Below are 27,726 nucleotides of genomic sequence, written 5' to 3' on the forward strand. Positions count from 1 at the left end.
CAAGAACATTTTTCATGCTTGTGTTGCTCCCCAACTCCTTGTACTTCTGAATATTGCTCACGGGTTCAAAAGGTTGGGGATCCCTGCCTTAAAGCATAGTTTGCCCAAGGCCCCGCCACTGTGTAACAAACAGGGTCCATGGCATGATGGGAGTAGGGAGCCCACAGGTCCATAACAGCCATGATATAAATAAGACCAGGGAGAGAAAAGGGTATAGGGGGGTGGGTTTGTATTCTCCATGAAAAGGTGAGGTGGTTGGGGACGTTACGTATGCCAAAGGGTGCAAACTCTGCTCCAGCTCTAGTAACCCACAACTACCAATCAGCAGATAGCATTTACTAGTCAACTACTCGTAAGCAAACATTTGGTTACTATGGGTTACAAGTAGTGGAACAAAGCATTACATTGCCTCCTAGCTCATTGTATATACTGTAAGTCTACAGCCCTGCATACTGTAATACCAGTCACGCCAAGCTTTAAATTGGCTTCAGAAGCCGCTTCTCATGAAATATTTATGGGTTTATTATAAACTCATTTGATCTAGCCCATTTAACCTTCTTACGACACATTTGTTCAAACAAAACATGGTTCCGGCGGAGTCTCTTTTAATTACCTATATTGTCAGGGTGGTATCGATAATGAATTGGTGTCGCTATGGCTGTACTTAACAACTAATATAGACACGGTAAAATGAGCAACATTCTCCCCCTGGTTTTCTTAATATGATTGTTATGGCATGAATGTGAAACTGAATATTATTAGTATAGTGGATTCACTGGAAACCCAATATCAATTTTCTAAATATATTTCTAAAGCAGCAACATATTCCCCGGCACCGAGCGTCAGGAATCATATGAACACTCACAAACAAAATGAATGTGAATGAGGCGGCTGAAACTGGAGGATAAAGGGACATTTTGAGTTGCCAAGGATTGGTCTGAATACCCTTTAGGGGCGAGGTAGCTTTTTCCCCCCTTTGAAGCAAATTGGAGAAGCTTCAGATGGGTTTTTTTTTACTTCTTCTGGATCAATTAGCAGTTACACAGGTTTTATTTAGACCACACAGTTGAACTTGATGGACGTGGGTTTTTTTCAACCTAAGTTTCTGTGTTACTATGTTTTGCCCATAAGCAATGAGTATCAGTGGTGTAACTACTTGCCGGCGGCCCTGGTACAGGATGAAGTGCTGCCAGCTTGCGCAATGTAAAATATCCCCCTGCCCAACCACCCGCAATACCGTTATTGTGGCTCTGGCAGGCCCCAATCCCCAGTACTCAGGACACGATGCTGAACATTTGTCGAATGTGCTCAAAGGAAGGGGGAGATGAGCGGCAGCGGGCCTAGGGGTGCCTGCTATGTAATTCCGACTCTGTGTATTGGGTCTCCTGACTGTGTCCTGCTTTATAGGGGAGATCATGGATATCTTCAGCATTCTTATCCCAGTAGTCACATAGCCCCCAATTGTTCCAATCCTAAACAGAAAACCAAAAAATGGATGGGGGATTATCAGGAAGTGGGCGGAGCTTTATGAAAAATCAGGGGTGCATCTTAGTAATGTGCCGACCCTAACCTGAAAAGAAGAGTCACCTCGCACACCCTGGCCTTCAGAAACTCTGCCAGGTGCTCAAATACCAGGAGGGATCGGCACCCTCCTCAACCAATAGTAAGGAAAGAAAGGCAATGGCACACTGGGCACGATCAAGCAGGGAAAACCCTTGCGAAGATTTATTTGCACACGATGCAACGTTTCGGGGTGGTCCCCTTTGTCAACCTGCCCTCACCCGAACAGCACCCAGCCAGACCCGGCTCGGCTCCTCAATTTAAAAACCTGCGCCTGGCCTGCAGTGATGTCACAAAAGGGGCAGGCACAAATCTATAAATCGCCGGAAGCCGGCAGTGTTAGATCGTGGGCGGGAGAGTGGAAGAAATGCAAAACCCGAACCCGTCCCACCCAACCTTAAGATTTGAGACGGCAGCCAGCCCAAACCATCCCGAGGGTTTCGGGCCGGCCCTCCCCAGTGATTTTTGGCTTCCTTTGCCTATTAAATGTTTCCAGTTACTAAAGCAGTACAGGAGTGGTAGCTGATATTAAGTTGTATGTACTCTATGGATGCACTGAATCCTGAATTGAGTTCAGAATTGGAGAAGTCTAAGCTTTTTTCAATCTGGCCGAACCAAATCTCAACCAATAAAATCACGTGACTTATAAGGTGATTAAAGGAATCAAAAAAAAATACCCCTTTTTCCACCTTCCATTCTTTAATTTGCATTTGCAAATTTGGGTTCCAATTTAGTTTGGAATTCGAACAAATCAGTGACTTGGGGGGGGGGGCACATGGGTCATAACTGTTGCTTTTGAATCTGAGCTGAATGCTGAGGATCAATTAAAAACTCACTGATTAAAGTCACTGACTAACTCAGAGTTAGAGAGCTGAAAAGCAGGAAGTAGTGTTATGGCTATTATGTTAGACATCCAGTCACTCCAGCCTTTATATATTTCATTTTTGGCTAACTAACTATATTAGAAACATGTTTTATTTTGCACAGACTATCTATTTACGTAGTTTTTATTTTTACACTGAAAAACTGAACTATTCCTTTAAAACGCATTCATTAAACAAAAGGGATTCTAGAAAGTGTCCAGAAGAGCAATTTTACCATAAATTTGAGCCACCAAAGGAAAATAACTTCCCCCCCAGAATTCCTGCTGTTTTGAAAAGCAACAAGTGGGTCTTGTGATGACTGTGCTCTCAAAATCAATCACTAAGGGGGTTATTTACTAAACTCCGATTGCAAAAATTTGTGTTTTTTTAGTATAAAATCACAAATTTTTCAGGGTTTTATAATACCCCGAGGATGGAAAAGTCAGAATCTGAAAATTCGGCATCTCAGACCTGTCGAGGTTGTATATAAGTTAGGGATGCACCGAATCCACTATTTTGGAGATTCAACCGAATACCGAACCAAACAATATGCAAATTATAAGTCAATGGGAGAAGTCCCAATAATTTTTTGATGTGCGCTGGGTTTCGTGCAATACCCCGAAGTTTTCAGAGTTTTTTGGGCAAAAAGCATAAGAAATCGGATGAAAAATCTGAAAACATAGTGAAAATACGATTTTTCCCCGCAAAGCAAATTTTCGGGAAAATCTAATAATAAATACGCCAAAAAAACAGTGCGGATTAGATGAGATTTTGTGGCTGGAAATGTTGAGATAAATTGGGACTTTGATAAATAACCCCCTAAATGTGCTATTGTGTGAAAGCACCTAAACTAGAGTCCTGCGCGGGTCCATTTTTGCAACACGTACCCGACCTGTACCCGCAACCTGCAATCCGCAACCCGCATTCTTACCCGTTTGGATCCGCTACCCAACCCGCAGGTACCTTATCCGCAACCCGCTGACCATCAAGAATCAGGAGGTGCTGTCATTGTAAACTGGAAGTGACATCATCGGAAGTAGACGTGAAAAAAAGAGTAAAAATCACTATTGAGAAGACCCGTGTCCCGACCGGCAACCCGCAAACCCGCAGAATCCCCGACCCGCGTCAGAACCCACACCCGGAACTTCTACCCACAACCCGCGGGTACCCGACCCGCTGCAGGACTATAACCTAAACTAATAAACAAACCTCTGCATTCCAGTATTCTACGTATATGGAGCATTTGCACCAGGAAAGAGTGCACGTTGACTATGGGGGGCATTAGGGATTCTGCAACACAATGCATCAGATCCAGAACTCACACACAATCTTGATGGACAATTCCATAATGGCTTCCGAATTTAATTAAAATGACAAAGCATGAAACACAACAGCGCGCCGCAGAGTGACGTTCGCTTATGATTTGCTTTGTCATCCCCGCGTATGCCCAACACTCCTGTTACACATCGCTGCCAGCTTATTATTGTTTGTGCATTTTTTCATATTGTTTTCCTCCCGAGATGGGAAGAAATGTTCGTTTTTTCATATGAATTTATTCAGAAGTGACAGATGTAGCCGCGGCGTTCTTGCCAAAGTAGCCGGGCTCGGAAAATGCATGCCAGCGAATACGCATGAGCTCCGAATAAATGAAATGTATTGTACGGAGAGGGGGTGTAAAGTGTCGTGGGCACGGCTGAAGTGTTACCCCTGCTGGAAAGGCTCCTTAAAAATAAATTCTAGTTTGTGATAGAAGGGTGTAATAGAGTGTAGGGTGCTGCAGGCAAGACAGTAATTGAATGGAAATTTGATTTTCTTGGAGAACTTGTAAAAAGAACAAACACAAGGCAAGCAAGGGACACAGTGAAGTGTAATGGTGATGGAGAGAACCTCATGGGGCTGCTTTTTAGCTGCAGGGACTGGGCTACTTCTTATAACAGAAGGGAGAACCCGCTTCAGGATGCTAAAAACTGAACTTGTTTGTTCATCAGCAGGATAATAATCCCAAAAACAAGGCCAAAGCAAAGACAATAAGGTGAATGTGCTACAAAGGCCCAGATCTCAATCCAACTGAGAATCTGTACCACTAGTATGGTACCACTAGAATGCTCGGGCCTGGGGTTTTACGGATAAAGGATATTTCTGTAATTTGGATCTTCATACCTTGTCTACTAGGAAATCATTTCAACATTAAATAAACCCAATAGGCTGGTTTTGCTTCCAATAAGGATTAATTATATCTTAGTTGGGATCAATTACAAGCGACTGTTTTATTATTACAGAGAAAAAGGAAATCATTTTTTTATCATTTGGATTATTTGGATAAAATGGAGTCTATGGGAGACTACCATTCCATAATTTGGAGCTTTCTGGATAACGGGTTTCCGGATAATGGATCCTATACTGGATCTGTTATTCTGAAACCCGCTATTCAGAAAGCTCAGAATTATGGAAAGGCAGTAGAAATCTTCCGTAGACTCCATTTTATATAAATAATACAAATTTTTTAAAATGATTTCCTTTTTCTCTGTTATAATAAAACAGTAGCTTGTACTTTATCCCAACTAAGATAGAATTAATCCTTATTGGAAGCAAAACCAGCCTATTGGGTTTATTTAATGTTTATATGATTCTCTAGTAGACATAAGGGACGAAGATCCAACTTACAGAAAGATTTGTTATCTGAGAAACCCCAGCATTCTGGATAACAGGTCCCTTATCAAAAATTAGAGTATGGTGCACAATGCCAATAACTGTACCATTGTTAATTAAAAATAAAAATAAACAAATAATAAAGGGAGAAAAATATTCACAGTTCACCTCAGTCCACGGGTGCAAAAATACGAAACAGCAAAAGGTTGTGAGTTTTTGGTAAAGACCAAAAATTATATTTAAAAGTTCAAATAATTTATTAGGACATACAGATAACTCACTGCCTAACGCGTTTCGTACCCACTGGGGCACTTACTCAATGGGGTATATTTATCAAAGAGTGAAGTTAATAGTGAAGTTCCGCCACTAGAGTGAAATTCCGCCACTCTCCATTCATTTCTATGGGATTTTTTATGGTGAACTTTCACTTTCACCCATTGATAAATACGCCTTTAAAATCCCATAGAAATGAATGGAGAGTGGCGGAATTTCACTCTAGTGGCGGAACTTCACTCTTTGATAAATTTACCCAATAGGCTGCAGGTCCCTTACTTGTATTATCCAACGACCCTGGCAAATATGCCAATAGGAATGGGCACAGATCACCCCAGAACCATGAGCAAATCAAGCACAGGGGTGGGACCCATTATCCACAGTGCCCGGGACCTGGGGATTTCAGGATAAGGGATCTTTCTGTAATTTGGATCTCCATACCTTAAGGGGCAAATTCATCAAGGGTCAAATATCGAGGGTTAATTAACCCTCAATATTCGACTGGGGAATGAAAATCCTTTGACTTCAATATCGAAGTCGAAGGATTTTGTGCAAATAGTTCGATCGAACGATTAAATCCTTCAATATGGAAAGATTCAAAGGATTTTAATCCAATGATCGAAGGATTATCCTTTGACCAAAAAAATTTAGGCAAGCCTATAGGGACCTTCCCCTTAGGCTAACATTGGGTTCGGTAGCTTTTAGTTGGCGAACTAGAGGGTTGAAGTTTTTTCTTAAAGAGACAGTACTTGGACTATCGAATGGTTGAATAGTCGAACGATTTTTAGTTTGAATCCTTCGATTCGAAGTCGTAGTCGTAGTCGAAGGTCGAAGTAGCCCATTCGATGGTCGAAGTAGCCAAAAAAACTCTCCGATATTCAAAGTTTTTTTTTCTTCTATTCCTTCACTCGAAGTTAATAAATTGGCCCCTAAGTCTACTAAAAAACAATTTTCAACATTAAATCCAATAGGACTGTTCTGCCTCCAATAAGGATTAATTATATCTTAGTTGGGAGCAAGAACAAGATACTGTTTTATTTTTACAGATAAAATAATTTTTTTAATTATTTGATAACAAGGAGTCTATGGGAGATGGGTTTCCCCTAATTCAGAGCTTTTTGGATAATGGGTTTCTAGTTAACGGATTCCATACTTGTACATGTTTACCCCTAAAAGACTTGGAATGGAACCCAGGTTTTAACATTTTGCCTCTGTAGCCCCCATTCCACCGGACCCTGGATGTGGAGCATGTGCTTTGCTCTATGTCACACTACTGCAAGTACTCATTGTAAAAAACTCTTTACATTGTCCCACTTTATAACTGAATGGATGTAATATAAATGCAAATGCGTCTGTATATTGCCCACCTATTCCCCCATGACCTGTGTTTTTACTTTGAAGAAAAAATAATTTAGTCCCTGTATCAGAAGCAGAAAAGGCAAAGGTCGGCATTTAATTTAGCAAGTAAATTGGGTCAAAAATATGACCCAATTCAGAAGGGACAGTCAGGTCGGCATAACAGGTTTAGGAACTTCAAGTAACAATTACTTACAAAAGCCGACCATTCAGCAAAAAACGATCAACGTGACCTATAGGTAACTTTTAGTCTACCTTTATATTCTGAAGAGCAGTTTTTTTAGTGACAGTATCACTTTAAAGTTATATTTGTAATTATTAAGTATGTATCTATACATATTGCAAGCCCTGCTTTTACGGTATGTTTACGTGTGTAAACGGGAGAACAGGAATGGGACCTGTTATCCAGAATGCTCAGGGTCGTTCTGTAATTTGGATCTTTATACCTTTAGTCTACTTAAACCATTAAATAAACCCAATAGGCTGGTTTTGTTCCAATAAGGATTAATTATATCTTAGTTGGGATCAAGTACAAGTTACTGTTTTATTATTACAGAGAGAAAGGAAATAATTTTTAAAAATTTGGATTATTTGGATAAAATGGCGTCTATGGGAGACAGCCTTTCCTTAATTCAGAGCTTTCTGGATAACAGGTTACCGGGTAACAAATCCCATACCTGTATATATATAAATTAAAGTCCACAGTTCTCTTCACCTTTTTTGGGTTCTTCTCTGGCAAACTCCAGTTAACTACGTATACCCTGAATCTGAAGCCATGGGGGGACAGGGGACAGGCAAAAGTCTAGTTAGGAGCGAAACCCAACGGGGGGCTAAACAGTTGTGACAAATCAGATTCTTTGGGGCAAATTTACTAGAGGGCGAAGTCAATAACTCGAGAGGAAATAAGTCTCTAGCGAAGGAGATAGACTCTAGCGTTACTTCGCTCCCTAACACCAGGTGAATTTGCGCTCTGGCGAATGGACATAACTGGGCAAATTCAAAAAAGAAAAAAAAAAGATGTGGATTTTACTGAACGTTACCTCTTGCACCAGACTTGCCTTCGCCAGCTCAGACCAGGCAAAGTGCAATAGAGTAGATAGGACTTCCTAAAAGAATAGTTGAAAATTTTTCCCAAAAAATGGCCAAAAATTTTTCCAAAAAAACCCGACTTGCGGTTAGGTTAGTGGGTCCAAGTGGGTAACAATGCGGGTTCGGGTCTGGGTTGCGGATTGCGGGTACAGGTCGGGTACAGGTTCCAAAAAATTGACCCGCGCAGGACTCTACCTGCACAAGTGTTGTGCTGTGAGCAAAGCCGTCACTGGCAAATTTTCAGAGGTTAGTGAATTTGCCCCTTTATCTCTGAAAGAATCCTAGACATTTTTTGACATGACGGTGGTGGATTTGGGTTGTGGCCCTTTTAACAAAGTTGGCAGGTCCGAACCCCAGGGGGGCTGGGTACTGGGTTAATAGCTGTGTTACTCTCAGGAAAAAGTCCCTGCCAACTATGTAGTACAAACCGGAAGTGAAGTCATCAAAAGTGGGCGGGGGCAGAAACAAGTTTTGTAAAATTTTAAAAGGAGTAAAATAAAGACAATATAAGATAAGATAAGAAATTTAAATGAGACCTGCAACCCACAGACCCGCATCTATACCTGCACCTCAAAATCCTCCCCTCATTCCACAGGGTACCCGTTTGTTTTGCGAGTAATCCGCGAGTACCCGACCCGCTGCAGGACTCTAGTACAAGTCCCTACGATTCCTACTGGCTGCATCATTTTTCATCTTCTAGTGAAATCAGCCTAAAAATATAGCTGTTATCTTCTAGAAAAAGGTTTAAATAATTCTAATCAATGCTTTTTTATTTGCATTTTTTTCCGTCCCTCTCCTGCCTCGAATTTATATAAGACCACTTATATCAGCACAAATGATTTAATCGCAAGGCCAGATTTTAGTGTTATTAATATCTAACTTTTTCTCTCAGTTCTCCAAAGTTTTTCACAGCCAATCACTGAAGTCATGACCTGGCTGCTCCGACCAGTGACCCCAGTAACCAAAGCTTAATTTAAATGCCACCAACTCACACCAATCACAGTTTCTTTCAGAATAACCCTGTCTACATTGTCCTAAAAAAGGTTATAAGGTTGAAGTTCCCCTTTACTTCTGGGAAGTCTCAAACTCGCATGAAGATTAAGTGATGAAGGTTGATGAGTGGGTTGCACTGGGGCTCATTAGGCATTCCCACTCCAGATGAGCAGAACAGTAATGATTACATAAATCAGCTTCGCTTCAACATCATGTACTTGTAATGCACTGTTCAAATATGTATTTAATTTCACTGTTGGTGTCCTAGTCATTCTTCAGGTTCTGTTTCAAATCAGCAGGCATGGCTCAGGCTACAATTTTCAGCAACAGGCTGGAATTAACACTTTGTTTAGGGCATGAAGGCTTATTTTTTTTCCTTGAAAAGAAGATTTTTTTCATTATAAATATGAAGGGACAAACCAAACCAGAGCACAAAGGCAATGATTATATTTGTACAAATTAGGGATGCACCGAATCCAGGATTCGGCCTTTTTCAGCAGGATTCGGATTCGGCCGAATCCTTCTGCTTGGCCGAACCGAATCCAAATCCTAATTTGCATATGCGTGGGAAATTGCGTGACTTTTTGTCAGAAAACAAGGAAGTAAAAAATGTTTTCCTCTTCCCACCCCTAATTTGCATATGCAAATTAGGGTTCGGATTTGGTTCGGTATTCGGCCGAATCTTTCGTGAAGGATTCGGGGGTTCGGCCGAATCCAAAAAAGTGGATTCGGTGCATCCCTAGTACAAATACATAAGAGACATTTACATTAGTATAAATAACTATAAACTATAACACTACTAACTGCTTTGTCTAACATACAAGAGAAAGACACATACGGTATATAATTTAAGCATCCCAACTAGTGATGAGCGAATCTGTCTGAAAAATTTGCAAAAAGCATTGAAATCAACGGGCGCCAAATTTGTTTTGAGAGCGGCAATTTGTTTACAATTTTTCTCGCTCCAAATGCATTAAAGTCAACAGGAGTTTTTCTTATGGTGCCTTTTTTGCCTCTGCAACATTTTTGTCTCTGCAACTTTTTTGCGCAGTAAAGTTTTGCCACCTTTTCGAGAAAAAAAATTGCAGATTTCGACATGCGAAATTTCGTTGCGAATCCATGGCTGGCTCATCACTAATCCAAACATCTGAATTATCAAATGAGGGACATATTAGAGATAGTCTACACAACCATACCCAGCTATGCCCCGACAGTTCCCCGAACCATCAAACTCCACTCACTTTTCCATAAAGCCCTGCACATTTTAGGGATCATGATGCAGGGCCATTGGGCGGTCTGTGACAACCCTAGAAAACGTCAGCGTTACCCATGAATGTTTTAGAAATATCATTCCAGTACTGGAACTCTGGAGGTTTATGGCTATGACCACTTCATGCCTCAGATCAGCCGCACCTAGTTATACCCCAGTAATACCCAATTATGTCCTGAACCCAACTCTTCCCATATAAATACAGTTGACTTCAATGAATCAGGGAGGGTTGGTTGGCCGTGTGTTTGCTCCATCTGGAGAGAAGCTTGAACTTCCAACTAAGCCAGTGACACGTTGTTGCAGACCTGTCCTACCTATTGATACACCTGGGAGGCATGGTTTGGGTATAATTGGCTTTGGTCATAATGGTACGAGAAGTAGTCTGAGTGGAACGAGGCATGGCCAAAGTCCACCAGGGTTAAGTTCTTAGGCGGCTGAAGTCTCTGCTTCAAGAGGTTACAGGAGAACAAAACAAACTAGGAAAAAACATACATTGCAAAAACAAATGTATTTTTTACTTTAGAGGGGTCACAATTAGGGATGGGTGAATTTTTTTGCCTTGTTTCGATGCGGAAATGACGGGCACATACTTGTATGGCGTCGTGCAAAAAAAAAAAAGACGCATGTTAAAAAAATTTGCCACGCGACAACATTTTTTTTTTGACGCCCATAGACTTTAATGGGTGTCGGCGACATTTCGCCAACGCCAAGTTTTGTCGAAACGAAACGGGACAAATTAGCCCATCCCTAGTCCCAATCTATTTATTTATACATCCCCAAGCGTTTGCTTGTCCGGCAGTCAGGTTTCTGTCTACTTGTATAGGGGAATATGATATTAAGCAATAAGTCGACTTGAGCTTTAAAATCTAAGTAACTATACCACCAAAATTCCTTCGTTTTGAGTGAGAAAACATGTTGCCTCTCAGATTGTCTCCTTAGATAGAATAAACATGTTTGTATAAACCCGTGCAATGCAAGAATCATATATTACAACATTAATTAACCATACAGCCTAATTTGAACACCATTTTTCATCATTATGATCACAACTAAAGGTGGATTTGCTAAAATTAAGCTTCCTTATTTAATAAAATCGTCTATTTCCTTCCTATTTGGGTAATACACTGACTACAAAAGGGCATAATTCCCTGTTAGCTTTTACAGATGAGGTGATTACACAGTAAATTATTGTGCATATCTATCAGCACACGGCAAACTCCAATTCCCTGCTGCTCTCCTTCCATGTGAAACACGGCACAAGGGAGTCTTGTATATTGACAGACAACTGGAAGAGTTTCTTTATGAGGTCCCTCAAGTACGGGAATACGAGCCTGATACGGCCCTCACTAATAAAACTGTCTGTTAAGTCAAAGCTTTCAGGTTATTTCAAAAGAAGCAGTAAGGTAAATATATATATATATATATATATATATATATATATATATATATATATATATATATATATATATATATATTTAAATTCTCAGAAGAACCAGCACTCCCGTATATAAAAAAATATCTGTTTTTATTTCTGTTACATTCCAACGTTTCGGTCCCTGTTGGGACCTTTCTCAAGGATGAGAAACAGGGACCGAAACGTTGGAATGTAACAGAAATAAAAACAGATATTTTTTTATATACAAGAGTGCTGGATCTTCTGAGAATTTAAATACATATATTTTAACCGTGCACCCCAGCTCAGTGTGCCTTGGAGTGCGGATACTCATTGGATTGTGTTATATATATATATATATTATATATATATATATATATATATATATATATATATATATATATATATATATATATACACATACAATTAAAAGTAAAGTTTGTAGCTGTTCATGCAGCACTTGCAACAAATGTATTTTCCATAAGAAAGGTTTTTATACTATAGTTCTATAGAGAGATATGAAGGTCAATTGCCTCTTGATGTATTATACCGAGTTTATCTGCCATGCAAATGAGTGCCCTATAGCCCTATTTCAACTTGAACTTCTGAAGCAAATATATGGGAAGCTGTTGGGTCTGCCAGGAGCACAGACGACTGCCCTAGGGAACTAATACCCACCACACAGACTTCAGGGCTCCCCACTAAGTGCAACTGAATGCATAAAGTGGTACTTATGTCGGGTTAAGTGGAGAATCTAACAGAAACTGCGCAGTTTATAATTATTATGCTTCATCCTATATGAATAGATATAGATAAACAAAAAAGCCACGGAGATCCATTTTAGGTGAAAAAAACAGCAAGACCGGGTAAGATTGTTTCTATGTCTATGGACCATTTTGAGGTTTATTGTTTCAAAGCAGGAAACAAATAACTGATCAGGTCATTAATAACACTGTAGTCTCCTCTGCTTAAAGGAATACTATAATTATTTCTTACCTACTTCTTCATAATTATTTGTTACCCTATCTAAAGGAAAACGTTTCTTTACATAAATGCTCTAAATTTCCACAGCATCCCTACTCAATCCCTACTAAATTGTTCACTGCTCAGAGAATCCTGCAAGGACTGTGACCAATAAATGCAGCCTTGAATGGTGATATCAATGGACTGCTTAGACCCTTGCAGCTCTGCCTATGAGAAAGAATAAAATTCTGTGTATGTAGATTCCTCCGGGAGCCCCCCTGACTTGGATGGATTCTGTTTTTAAGCTAATCTTGGTCACTAGTGCCCTGGCCTTGAGACAGAGCCATCTGCTTGGCTGTAAGAGCAGTTCTTTGTTTTTCTGTATTCATGTCATATGTTCCCAAGCCCATAAAACTCTGTGATTCCTTTGTTCGGGGTTCTGACTCTTTGTGAGTTCAGAAGCCAAGGAGATTATTCCAAATAAACTTTGTCTTTCACCTCAAGTGGTCTCTGGTTCCTGAAATTCCATGACACCTAGGGGCCGATTCACTAAATTTGAGTGAAGGATTCGAAGTAAAAAAACTTTGAATTTCGAAGTATTTTTTGGGCTACTTTGACCATCGAATGGGCTACTTCGACCATCGAATGGGCTACTTCAACCTTTGACTACGACTTTGAATCGAAGGATTCGAACTAAAAATCGTTCGACTATTCGACCATTCGATAGTCGAAGTACTGTCTCTTTAAAAAAAACTTCGACCCCCTAGTTCGGCAGCTAAAAGCTATGGGAAGGTCCCCATAGGCTTTCCTAAGTTTTTTTGATCGAAGGATATTCCTTCGATCGTTGGATTAAAATCCTTCGAATCGTTCAATTCGAAGGATTTAATCGTTCGATCGAAGGAATAATCCTTCGATCGTACGATCGCAGTATTTGCGCTAAATCCTTCAACTTCGATATTCGAAGTCGAAGTATTTCAATTCCTAGTCGAATATCGAGGGTTAATTAACCCTCGATATTCGACCCTTAATGAATCAGCCCCTTAATGCTGGTCTAAATTGTTTTAGGGTTTTAGGTATGAGTATATTGCATCCCAATCCAGTATCTTTGTACTAGATATTGGCCGGTTCACAATCAAACATGTAAAGATTTAAAGATGAACTATAGCTCCTCTTCTTTTCCGCTGCTTTAAACTTTTGGGCTGATGGCAGGAACAAACAGAACAATAGAACGGTGGACATACTGTGCATGGCCACTTGTATACGGCCCTTTGCCCCTTTTGGGAGGAGATTTGTCACTGGTTGGTTCCAATATCCATTTACCTTTGACCCCAAAGGAGAGTTGGGTACCACTGAATATCTTTCTAAATCTGTAAATCTTAAATGTATCAGAGAATCGCTCCTTCCAGCTGGGAAAGCAATTGTGCTTTAAGGATTCTAAGGATAGCTGTAGGCCACTGGTTGGAGACCTCATATCATTCCTCCGCTTAGTCTATACTCATACACATAAACCGTAGATGAATGCGAGAACATAAATTGTGGATACATTTTCAATACAAACACAAATAACTAATGTTATCTGATGTTTTTCCCAGCTCCATGGGAACGGGCTCCTTTGCCTTTGTTTGTTATTTAAAATGAACACAAAATATAACTTAAAAAAACAATTTATGACGGTATTCCTTCCTAAAGTACGATTTCAGGAACTCATTTTGCGTGTTACGCATTAAATCAAACTAAAGAGTGAGATTAGAAAAATGTAAAAGAAGTAGAACAACCAATCTGTCATCTGCACGAAATGGAAAATACACAGAGAAATAACTACAGAGAGTGCAAGTGTTCTTGCCAGAAAATCATTAAAAGGGTAGGGACTTATAAAAATGCAAAATAAAAACCTTTTTTTTAAAAAAAAAAAAGGTAGGGCCTGATTTTTTTAACTTTTTTTTCAACCTTTCCAGCCAAACAATAGAAAGCAATGCTTTGTTAAGAAATAATTCACAAATTTAGCTGAGGGTTATTCTCCGTTGGAACAAAATGTGCAGAATGCGTGCACCGATGAGTTACCCATATCATACTAAACCCCTCTCTCTGTATTTTGACCCCCAGATTCACAAAGTCAAGACCTTATCTGGTTTTACAAAAAGACTAAGTAGAAACAAGTCTCCCTGATGCAGTTTTTAGCATCTGTCAGGTCTAATGTTCTGTGGCTGTGTGCTTGGCGCTTGCTAGTCGTGAGCTTCGCAGAGTGTAATTCTTATTGATGTTTGGTCTGTGTTTTCCACCCACGAATGTTCATTGTTTTTTTGTCTTGTGTTTTTTTTTTATACCTAACTCCTTTTTTTCTCTCCTTTTGGCTCTCCTAACCTGCAAAGCATTGATTTTTAATATTTTTCTTTATTGAGCAGTGCGCAGCTATTTGTAGGCTGCAAATAATAAGAACAATTTCCAAAGCACTCCTAATGTGCGACATAAAATGTTACTCACACCTCTCTGATTCCTTTCAAAAGCTGTAGCTGGAGGGGGAACAGCAACTGCAGAATTTTATATTTAGGGTATTTATCACTAATCCAGAATTTTACAGATTTTTTTTTCCTGCAATGATGAACAAGATGTTCTAAGGCTTTGAATAATGTTGATAAGATCTATAAAGAGATCGACAAAATGATGGTGAGAATATCATGGAGGTCATCTTCAAAAACAACTCTCTCTTCTATAAAGATCAGTTCAGTCGCTGCCACTCCTATAGACAAATGGTAGGGTATGCTGGGAAAGGGACATGTGGATTTGCACTTGATGCAATTGTGCCTGATGCATTAATGGGGCTTGTGTGCTTTTTAGAAATTAAACATAATTGTGCTCAAAATTGGGGCATTTTTTGCAATCATCTTTAGAACAATGTCTGTGAGGGATTTTTTAGGCACAAGTCTGCTTTGCCTATTCAAGGTCGGACTGGTCCGATAGGACACTGGGAAACGCCAGTGCTTGTGGGCTCTACCGACCCAGTTCTACTCTGATGGAGAACGTAGTACGCTCCTTCTCTGCACTCGATTGTGAGGGGGAAAAGTAAAGGTAAACAAGAGACGCTGTGCATGATGGAGCGACGAGTGTAGGCTGGCTCCAGATTCCATGACTTGGATGTTGGGACTGGTGGGCCCCTCACACTCCAGTCCAACACTGCTCCTATTGAAGCAGCCCATAGTTGGAACCCTGCGGTAGTGGTAGCTCAACGGTTACCTGCATAAATAGGTGTACTTGTTTGGAATTCATCAGTATGCGCAATGGTCGCTTGTCACAAAGTACCCTTAATGAATGGTGTCAACATGATTGATAATGGTGTCCATTTCTGTCTGGATACAGGTACTATGGGCATCACTATGTACACCAGTGGTTGCCATACTGTGGGGCTGGTCAGTACAGTGACAGAGCGGCTCAGCCTGAAGGCCACTTAGAGTAGGATTTGGGGTGAAGATACATTTGCTATTCTGGGTACACCAACATTTTCCTACAGTCCTACCCATTTTGTGTGCTCAACAACGGTTGGGCCTTAAAGTTGGGCTTGAATTGAAAAAGTTTGACGACCGCAGCTGCAATACATAACATGAAACACCAGGCATAGTTTATATCTCAGTTCAGAAGCTACTGCCAGCTCAAACTGTCATCACTATTGGGCATGATCATATCCAGGTCAGACCAGAAAATATTTAGTGAATTTTTTTTAATACAACACAGGCATCGCTACATACAAGCTACGTGTGAGCTACGGCACATTAAAAGACCCGGAGCAACTCTCTGTGCTCCACTTTGTGACTGCAAAGCATTGTGCCTACAGGCTCACCTTGAAAATAGCAAGGTATAGAGTGCAAGAAAAATGACATGTTATGATAAATGAGGCCATTAGACAAGCATTTTTGTATTCCTGTACATTAAAGAAAATATATGCACAATAAAGAGAGCGTTTTTTTCACAAACATACTAGAACCAACCCTTTGCAGATCTCTGCTCCTAAAATGTCTATATTGCTTAGGATTCCTCAAGCACTGATATTCAATAAAATTTGAAGCTTTGCAACGGGGATGGGAACTGTCACAGAAAATGAGATAACAGAAGCTTCCGGAACGCGGGACAGTGATGCATTTAAGGAATTGCTGTGAAGTTCTGCTGGAGCTGGAAATGACATACACAGAGGAAACATCACAAGTGCCACATGGTGTATCTTAAAATGAAAGACATAATCAATCAGACAGGAATCGTCTGGAAAAGCGCAAGACATATAAAAGTATCCTTTGTGATTTTATCCAGGGCCGCTCATGCATTATGGATGAATTCATTTAGACACAATAGCCTAAATGTCATTTTAAAATCTATAATAATTGTATTTACTTATGCATATAGACGGAAACATACATAAATGCAAAGGCAGCTCAGTGCTCCATTCCAGAAACCATTTGGTTGCAGTATCTTACCTTCTGACTAAAATGTACCTTCAAGGTCATTGCCCCAAGAATGAAAGAGAGAAAATACAGAGAGACCTAAGGGGTCATTTAAGGTGCATAGCATTGAAGTGTTGCTACCCATTGCTAAATAAAGGCATTTCTTCTATTTATTGGTGTACCGTCAAGTGGACTTTTGCTTTGGATCACTGTATGTGGGGACAATGGTGAACTGGAACTCAAAGAATTAAAAGTTTGATGGGTGAAGGTGTATCATTGTACAATTCCTTGTTAAATGAGTATGTTAACCCAGGGTTGTCTGTATTTAGGGGTGCAATACCACCTCCCAATGGCACTGGAATGTCCAATATGCAGGCTCTAGCTCAGGCGTGCCCACACTTTACTAATGCGAGGACTAGAGTCCTGCAGCGGTACCTGCGGTACATTGCGGGTTGAGGGGAGAATTCTGGGTGCGGTTAAGACGTGGTCCTGTGGGTTTGCGGGTCGGGCCGCGGGTATTCTCAATAGCGATATTTACTCCTTTTTTCTGGTCCTGGCTACTTCCGATGATGTCACTTCCAGTTTACAATGACAGCACTTCCTGTTTTACTCCCTTTTTTCTGATCATGTCTACTTCCGATGATGTCACTTCCGTTTTACAATGACAGCACTTCCTGATTATTGATGGTCAGCGGGTCACAGGTCCGGGTTGCGGATAAGGTACTTGCGGGTAGGGTCGGGTAGCAGTTCAAAGCGGGTATGAATGCGGGTTGCGGGTCCGGATTGCAGGTTGCGGGTATGGGTTGGGTACGGGTCCCAAAAAATGGACCTGCGCAGGACTCTACGAGGACTACTTTTAGTTATACTGAACTATTATGAGCTACACCCATAATAGCATTGTTAGCATTCTGTTCCATTGAAAATATTACTTAAATATTGATTTATAAGAAAGTGTATATTGTTATATTTAACAAACAGCTATTTCTTCTGTAACTTTAAAATAATAAATATCTGAATGAAAAACATGAAATAAGAGGGTAATTTCGTCTTTGAGCCTTGAGATCTACGGATCGCCAGCTAAAGGCGTACTGGTAGATCCAGATCTTTTGCGCACCCCTGCTCTAGCTTTGTTGAGCTATAAATTCCAACATCCACCCATCAGAAGACTAATAGTATAACAGAAGATGGCAATTATTGATGTTAGTTTTACCTCAATACATGTAGGGCTGTCAACTAATACCAGAACGAGATTCACACACATCAGGACATTCTGATTAATTTCCCTAAGCCAAGCTACAGACAAGACATCAGTGGCTGAATTTATAGAGGCATCCCTGATATAACATTACAGGGCTACGCAATATGTTGGCGCTATATAAATACATGTTAATAATAAAGAAAATTAAGAAAATGAATAGAAGCACTCATATGAAAGAACACACCCCAATAACACAATACACTACTTTCCGGGACCCAAACACATATCCCAATTACTGTGACTCACAGTAGTATCCCAACTATCTTCCCATTGTCCCACCTTGTATCCTACTGCTGTACTTTCCGCTGACTATTTTCCCTCTAAGCTAGTCCAAAGCAAAGTCACGGCAGCCAAAATTTGCGGAATAGTTTTTAAAGTGTAAAATCCACCTGGACAAAAGTGAATAAATGGACTGTGATGATTCTAACGGATGAAGAGACAACGGGAAAATCTTTCATTTAAGGTTGCACAAAGAATTAAAAATCTTCTCCTCCATCTAAACCTTAGAATAACAACCTGACGAGAGGGATTTACTGCATAATTCAATGTTTTCATATAAATATGCCTTATCTTTCTTGGCACCTCTAAACAAAATCAACCAAATACTTCCATTTCCCAAACCCACACCCCACTCTTCCCACAACTATTTCTTGCTTGGAACTGGGATACAACTATATTACTAGATATTCCTGGGCCCCACTGCAATTTTTTCAGGCCCCTAAAATGTCTAGAGTATGACCTGTTTTACCAATATTTATTGAAATTTTTAGGAATTAGGGCCTCTATACCTCCAGGGCCCCCCTACAGCCGCAGGGTCTGCTTCCTCTGTAGTTATGCCCCTGATGGGAACCCAAAAACAGGAGTGTATTATTCTCTTGTGGATTTGTACTTGGTTAGAGCAATGATATGAACTACAAGCATGATGCCTGCTCTGTGATGCCAATGGACCGACAAAGCATAACAGATCAAAGAATAACCTAGAAAAACAAATTCTACCGCATTGGTAGTCAAATGAAACATTAAAGCACCATTACACCTTAATTTTAATGGATATATATCGAGAGGTCAATATATTTCTGTCTAGGTCGTACTTGCTCAGGCTGCAGTTGTTGATTGTCTAATCTAAGACCATGAGGACCTCCCACAGCCTTCCTTTTGTGTTACGGAAGGTGAGTGATACCATAAACCTATGTCAGTACAAGCAAGCCCCTGCACGGAGCACAGCCAGAAATATATTTCCAATTCCTGAATACGGTCAAACTGTTTTCATCTCAGCAGCTTGACATTTAAACTGCCAGAACGCAAATGTGAATCAAAGCAAAATTTATCCTGCCAAGTGACCAGTTCAGCATCCGTACTTTCTTATTGTTCTCAGCAGTCAGAACAGCTTTCCTATTAAAAAAAGGCTCTTATAAAATAATTTATGCCGACAAAGGGCGCATTATACTCAGATTACCATTGTACAGCAGAGAGTTTCTTTGGTTTTTCCACTGAGACTGAAGACAAAGGAAAAGACTAGTTCTTACTCTGTGTAAGCAGCTGGAGGTTCCGGACTTCTTCTCGGACTTTCAGGTGGAGGACTTGCTGAAGGACATGCTGCCGTTGACTCTCCTGGGTGATACCCATTCGCTCCAGCTTTTTCTCTGTCAGTCTCAGCAGAGCACGACCTAAAAAAGAAACAAATTAGATCTACGTAAGAGCAGCACAATTCATATGAAAAACATTTTAAGGATAAAGTAGTCAGTTTCCTATAACCCATTTATTTTTTTCCCAACAAGATTTAAAGGCGCTGTGTGTATTTTATATAACATTAGACATTCATCATTTATATATTTTTTGTATTATAGTTTCAGTGCCTTATTTTTTCCACTCTCAGTAGAATCAGACAGAGATATCACCAACCCTGCGGTGTAGCTGATATCAATAAGTCTTAGAGGAAGGGTAGTTAAATCTGGTGTCTTGAGAAAAACAAGCTCTGATCCTAAGGGAATATGTAGAATTCTTGCCATAAAACACAATGGGAATGATGATCATTTTGCCAAAAAAGGAAATCGACAAGATTTGACTTGTATACAATATTTCTTCTCATGATACGTTTTTTTTGTGGAATTCATACTGAATCATGGGGAATTTTCATTAGATTGTGTCAAAATCACCAGACATTAACTGCTGGGCCTCCTGGGGAATCAAAATCCTATACTTTATTGGAGAAAATGGTGATATTAAAGGAGAACTAAATCCTCCAATAAAAAAAGTCCCTACCTACTACCTTAAATAGTCCCCCCTCCCTGCTGCCCCCCACATAGTTAATTACCCCTGAAAGTGTCCTGAATACATGGCTCATGCATCGGTGCAGAGTTAGCATAGCGGAGCTCATGGGCACCATCTTCCGGATATTCTTCTTCATCTGTAAGAAGCGCAGTATAGGCGCATGTGCAGTTGGATGAGTCGTTGTAACAACTGTGCATGAGCCAAAAGTGCCGTGAATTGCAGATGGGAAGGAAGAGGACGCCGAAGAAAATGAAGATCTGGAAGATGGTGCCCATGAGCTCTGCTGCGCTTACTCTGCACCGGTACGTGAGCAATGATGCGAGTGCCTCAACTCGCATCATTGGCGGAGCGTCCCTGGGCTTTTCTTATTGGGGGATTTTAGTTCTCCTTTTTTAGCAGTTCTAAGTTGTCAGAGAAACCTATCACTTGTCTCAATCCACGTTGATATCTTCAACTAAACCATGCTTGTAGAACCCAATTCTCCACTAAGTTAATTGAACTAGTGGACTCTACTCTTGAGGAATATTTGCGTAGGGTGAAGCTCGGCAAACCAAGGACCTGGTTCTATACCATCTTATGTCAAGCCCGTCCTGATCCTTTGGCCAGAATACATGGAAAAAGGGTTAGAGATAAACCAGAGCTGGAAGAGGAAATGTGGGTTTATGTGCTAAAACAGGCACCCAATATCAATGCCAGTGTGTGACAGAAGTGAAGTTCCTTAAATGAGTGTTTTTGACTCCATACAGGCTCTTAAAGCTGTACCCAAGGACTCAAGATTAATGTATATATACAAGATATTGGTTCTTACTTCCAAGTATTTTGGGACTTCTCAGTCATCCAATGTTTCTGGGGAGAAGAGCTGCAGTTTGTCTCAGACATAGAGGGCATTCAGTTTGCTTAGTGGGTATGGCCAACGATTGGGGACTTTGTTCCTATGTCAATCTTTGCTATTTCCAGCTCCTCTACTATACTAAAAAAGCTATCCTACTCCACTAAAATCTTCAGCTCCCCCTACCCTTATTTTTGGTAATTACTGGTGAACTTTACCCTTCCCAGCCAAAACTAACATATCCAAAAAAGTTTGAGGCAACATGGGGCCCATGGCTTGCAATACAAGATACTCCTAGTGACCCCAATGTATGATGTCCTTTTATATGTCCTCTACTGGCTCCTATGGCCTACCCTTTCCTGTTTTATTTCATACCTACAAAAATAAAAAACTTAAAAAAAAGTCAGGTACTACCTTAATAGTCTACAATAAATGTTACACCCTTACCCCAGGGACCCATTTGGGAGATCAGCACCAGTAACAATACTGGATCTATTTGGACCTTTCAGTAGGGAGAAGAAGGGGTTTAAATGCTTCGTTTTTCACTGCTAACATGTATGTGATGCAAAAATGAACCCAGATGCTAAATTAAGAATCAATTATTAATTTATAAGGTGCCAATAAAATAGACATTTTTAATAATAGAAATCTTTTGACTGGTCCCTAGGATACGCTGATAGTCCCTGGGGTACCTGCAGTACATGGAAAAGCCGAGGAGACACTTTCCTTGGCAACACCAGAGTACAATTCAGCATTCTCTAAAGGTCGATAGGGTGAATAATGAGACAATTTGCTGCTGAATTATTCAGTAAGCCTATACTGTGGAAATGCTTTAGATTTCAAGGTTTTTTTTAATGCAGGAAATAGTCAATATTGTTCTTGTTCACAGATGTACCCGTTCACGCTTTATTCATTTAACTGTGATCTACACCCGATATCGGAGCCAGACTATCTCAGCTTTCCCTAAGCACTGCTCTATCTGATTTCACCATGGATAGAATCTCAGGAAGAGCTTCCACAGAACTAACTGCCCAATGGAGGTTTACTCAAAGATAGCTATATTAGGCTAATCTGCAGATGGGTAAGGTCATACCAAAATTTTATTTAATGGCAACATTGTTTTAGCGCATTGATCCCCAACCAGTGGCTTCGAGCAACATTTTGCTTCCCAACCCCTTGGATGTTGCTCCCAATGGCCTCAAAGCAGGTGCTTATTTTTTTTTAAAGATTTTGATTTTTAACAACCAACATATAAAACATTACGTTCGCAGTAATACAGAGGTATACTGTATTAGGTTTACCATGATACAAATACATTGTGACAATCCTGTATTCTCCGAAGTTCAACCAGTTGCAAGTTTATTGAACTTGTCTAGGTAAGGTTATATCAGGGAGGGCTATTGTTGGATTAGTTACTTGGCTCAACAAAGAAGGACCGCTCAAAGTTCACCTTTTTGCTGCTCCAGTCGGGTGCTCTGTCCGCAGCGTCCCCACTGCTGAAATCCAATTAAACACCAAGAAAAGGACGGCACTCCGGTACGAAGGAATATAGTTTTATTCCATACTCCTGTAAGAATCCAATGCCCAACGCGTTTCGGGAATCACTCCCTTAATCATAGGCATCATGCCCTTTTCTTGGTGTTTTATTGTTGGATTAGCATCTATCCATGGGGCCCAAATGTTGTCGAATTTTGAAGGAGATCCCCGGGCTACATATGTCAGTTTTATGAGTGGTCCTGTTTTGTTCACCAGTGCTATCCATTCTACCAACTGTGGAGAGTCAGGGCGCATCCACTTCATAATAATCATTTTTTTGCATAAAATAATATTGCTCTCATTAACTTCCTAGTGCAATTTTGGGGAATGAGTTCATCCACCACTCCGCAGGTGCTTATTATATATTGAGTTCCAGGCTTGGAGGCAAGTTTTGGTTGAATAAACAAATCAGTTGTACTGCCAAACAGAGTCTCCTGTAGGGTGACAGTCCACATAGGGGTTACCAAATAGCCAATCAGCACTTTTTTGTCACCCCCAGAAACTTTTTGTTCACTGATAAATCTAAAGAATCGAAACAAATCAAATGTAACCTCCAGCGAGGAATTGCCAGTAGCAAATAACAAAAAAAGGCATAAGGCTAGGAGATAATCCTGTTTTAAGGTCTTTTCAGTTCCCAGTGTACATGTAATTTCACTCCTGCAGAAAAAGGTTTTGTTTCCCCTAATCGCATACTATTTTAAAGCTTAAAGTCAGAAATGCTCTCTACAGTAGAGTCCGGCATGGGTCCAATCTCTGAAACCTGGACTGACCCTGGACTCACGACCCACACCCGTATTTTTACACACTTGGACCTGCTACCCAGTCTGACTCCCCACAACTGCCTTATCTGCAACCCGACGTCCACCAAGAAACTGGATCAGCAGGCAGGGGAGGTAGGAAAAAGTAATACAATTAGCTGACCTGAACCCATATATTGCTTTTTTGCAGGTTATCCACAGTTACACAGCCCAATGCAGGACTCTACAACAAATGATACATTAAGGGGTGTATTAATTAACACTGGAGACAAACATCACCTGTCATGTTGCCCATAGCAGCCAATCTTTGCCTTTGATTTCTTTCTTGTTTAGGGATGGGTGAATTTGACCCGTTTCGCTTCGCCAAAAATTCGCTGCCGGCGAAATGTCGCAGACGCCCATTAAAGTCTATGGGCATCAAAAAAATGTTGTCGCACGGCAAAATTGTTTTGACGCACGTCATATTTTTTGGACGCACGCCGCCATACAAGTCTATGGGCGTCATTTTTTCGGCGAAACTAGGCGAAAACATTCGCCCACCCTATTTGGGATCAAACTGCTGATTGGTTGCTATGGGCAACAACACCAGTGATGTTTGTCTCCAATGTTAATAAAAATAGTCCGAAACCATCCGAAATTTGACCAGGTGCCATTGCGACCCTCTAACTTTAGTCTGGTATTAATACTGATATTACAGTTCTCTTGGCATAGGGTTCTGAACCCAAAGGCTTAAAGGTGATATTTCTACACTGATATCCATGTTTATTTAATGGAAAAAAGTTTTCTTAAAAATGCATCATTGCTGCTCCAGCAGAATTCTGCACTAAAATCTGTTTTTCAAAAGAGCAAACTGATTTTTTATAACTAATTTTAAAATCTGAAATGGGGCTAGACATATTGTCCGTTTCCTAGATGCCCCCAGTCATGTGACTTAAGAACAGCACTCAATAGTAAAATCCATGTCCCAGTAGGAGAAACAACAGCCTGCCAGAAAGCAGTTCCATAGTGCAGCACTGGTACACTTTTATATTGTAGGTTGAATTATTTGCAGTGTAAACAGTGAAATTAAGAAATAAAAACTACACCATAAAAATCATGACAGAATCCCTTTAAGGTTAAAAGCCTTTGTTTAGCGGGGATTTGCTGGTTTTGAACTGGGGATTGACACATTCATTTTAACATTTTTTGAGACCCAACATATTGGGTCTCAATAAAGAGCTTGATAAAGAGCCAGGTGGGCTCGAAACGTTGCTCTGCTGTTGCCCTGCATGTGAAAAATAAAGGCTTTCTTTTAATCGGAGTGCTGCCCATTTGAATTCCTAACGAGACCCAACTTATTGCATACTGATATCCATGTAACTGGAATTCTACAAGTTCCTGTGCTGGTTTGGCATAGACCTACAGCTATAGGAGACTCTATATAATAAAACTGGCGTATGACTATTGCAAATAATTCTGGAATATTTCAGAGCTGATCCCTGATAAGTCTCTGGTAGGGTCTATCATGCATTTGTGTTGGTAAAACCTCATTGCTCTGTATCTATTTTCACAGGTCATTGCTTATTTTTATGCTTTATTAACATCAGTGTGTGTTGTCCCCGTTCTGAATCCCATTATTCCTTGCAGAGCACGGCCTAGGATTTCTGCATATACTATAGGTGAGCAATATTTCATAGCTGCAGGTACATGGGGTAAGAGAGTTACTACATCTTAAAAGGAAACAGTTTTGCACCCCAGAGACTCGTTCTTGAATAAAAATATAAATTTAATGGAGAGTTGGCTAAAAAAAAATTCCATCTTTCTTAAACACTGTCAACTGTCAGCTTGAAATTCATTAACTTTAAACAGCCTGGCAAAGCCTGACAAGTAAAGTACCTGGGAAACCCACAGTAGCTATTTGGGGTCACTTTAATTGGTATGTATTTCTAACCTTGCCAGGCAAAACGCATAGTAAAATATAGTAATGGGGGGTTGGATTCATTCATTTTTCAGTGACAGACAAGTAGCATGGGAGGACATACAGTACCCACTACTTAAGGTGAATATTTAAATGAGTCCTTGTTATCACAGTTGGATAATATACCCCTTCCTTCAAACCCATTGTATCTCCTTTTCTTCAAAAATATTGTATTTTCAAAAATAATTCATTGTGTGCTTGAAGGAATATGGACTATCCTATGGACTGGAGTAACAACTGCTGCCAAATACAGGTATGGGACCTGGTATCCAGAATCCTAGGGACCTGGGGTTTTCCAGATAAGGATCTCAATACCTTAAGTCTTCCTAAAAATGATTTAAACATTATTTAAACACAATAGGATTGTTTTTCTTTCAATAAGGATTAACGGGATGGTTAACCTTTACGTTAACATTTAGCATGGTATATTCAAGGTAACTTTTCAATTGGTCTTCATTATTTATTTTTTATAGTTTTTTTTTTTAATTATTTTCCTTTTTCTTCTAACTATCTCCAACTTTCAAATGGGGGTCACTGACCCTATCTAAAAAATAGAAAATGCTCTGTAAAGCTACGATGTTATTGTTATTGCTACTTTTTATTATTCATCTTTCTATTCAGGCCTCTCCTATTCATATTCCAGTCTCTCAATGTATGGTTGCTACGATAGTTTGGACCCTAGCTACATGATTGCTGAAATTGCAAACTGGAGAGCTGCTGAATAAAAAGCTAAATAACTCAAAAAACACAAATAATAAAAAATGAAAACTAATTGCAAATAGTCTCAGAATATCACCCTCTATATTATACTAAAAGTTAACTCAAAGGTGAACAACCCCTTTAAAGGAAAACTATACCCCCGAAACAATGTAGGTCTCTATAAAAAGATATTGCATAAAACAGCTCATATGTAAAATCCTGCTTCATGTAAATAAACCATTTTCATAATAATACACTTTTCTAGTAGTATGTGCCATTGGGTAATCATAAATAGAAAATTGCCATTTTAAAAAATAAGGGCCGCCCTTTGGGATCGTAGGATTCACTGTACTCACAAACATACCAACAAACCATACTTGTTAGGTCACATGAGCCAATTAACAGACAGAGTTGTGTTTTGCTTCAACACTTCTTCCTGTTACAGTTAGAGCTGCAGTATTTCTGGTCAGGTGATCTCTGAGGCAGCACACAGACCATCACGAAATGGTGGCTCAAGGCAAGAGATGTAAAAGGGCAAGATTTACTTAAATATATATTCCAGTTTGGTAAGATTCTTTAATATGCCACTTAATATGATATGAACTATCTGTTGCTTAAGTGTTCATTTTGGGGGTATAGTTTTCCTTTAATAATATCTAACTTAGGATCAAGTACAAGGCGCTGTTTTTTTCATTACAGGTACGGGACCTGTTATGCAGAATGCTCGGTACCTGAGGTTTTCTGGATAACAAGTCTTTCTGTAATTTGGATCTTCATACCTTATGTCTACTGGAAAATCATTTAAACATTAAATAAACCCAATAGGCCAGTTCTGCCTCCAATAAGGGTTATTCATATATTAGTTGGGATCAAGTACAAGCTACTGTTTTTTATTACAGAGAAAAAGAAAATCATTTTTAAAAATTTGGATTATTTGGATAAAATGGCATCTATGGGCGATATCCTTTCCATAATTCGAATCTTTCTGGATAATGGGTTTCCAGATAATGCATCCCATACCTGTACAGAGATAAGAGGAAATCATTTAAAAAAAAAAGAAAAAAGTGAATTATTTGATTCAAATGGAGTCTATGGGAGATGGTCTTCCCATAAATTGCAACCTGTTGGATAACAGGTTTCTGAATAACGGATAACATACCTTGGTTATACATGGTTGGTATCATCAGTACTCACAAATATAACATTTCTCCCCCCTAGTAATTCTTTTCACTCTACAACGTGACTGTCTATAAGAGCGCTGGGGAAGTGGAAGCAAGAATAACATTGCAGAGACATCTTGCACCAATCAACCTGATTTAGATTGTTAAGAGGCAATGGCTCTCCAGGGGATAGAAAGGAAAAAAACATAGAGCACATTAATAGGAAGGCCTTTACAGTAATGAAACTAATTCCTCAAATTAAATGGATGTGAAGGAGAAACAATGGAACCCCATCAGTTCTTCTGTAATTCTGTTGATTAAGAATACTCAAGCGACATAACATGTCCCAAGGAGCCGGGGAAGCCAAGGATATAATTTAGTAGTGGAAATGGAGCAGGTTTAATTAAAGATCTCATTTTAGC

At 39.9% G+C, this 27,726-nt stretch overlaps 1 protein-coding gene across 2 annotated transcripts in view; it reads right to left on the reverse strand.

The window, feature by feature from the left end:
• samd12.L (sterile alpha motif domain containing 12 L homeolog) overlaps positions 1-27,726 on the reverse strand; it is a 346,283-nt gene that overhangs the window by 150,235 nt on the left and 168,322 nt on the right. For both annotated transcript variants that reach the window (XM_041566617.1, XM_018268224.2), the window contains exon 5: positions 19,621-19,761. In XM_041566617.1, coding sequence (XP_041422551.1) covers positions 19,621-19,761 — 141 coding nt within the window. The remainder of the gene's footprint in view (positions 1-19,620; positions 19,762-27,726) is intronic.

Source organism: Xenopus laevis, chromosome 6L (assembly GCF_017654675.1).
Source record: "Xenopus laevis strain J_2021 chromosome 6L, Xenopus_laevis_v10.1, whole genome shotgun sequence".
Taxonomy (NCBI): Eukaryota; Metazoa; Chordata; class Amphibia; order Anura; family Pipidae; genus Xenopus; species Xenopus laevis.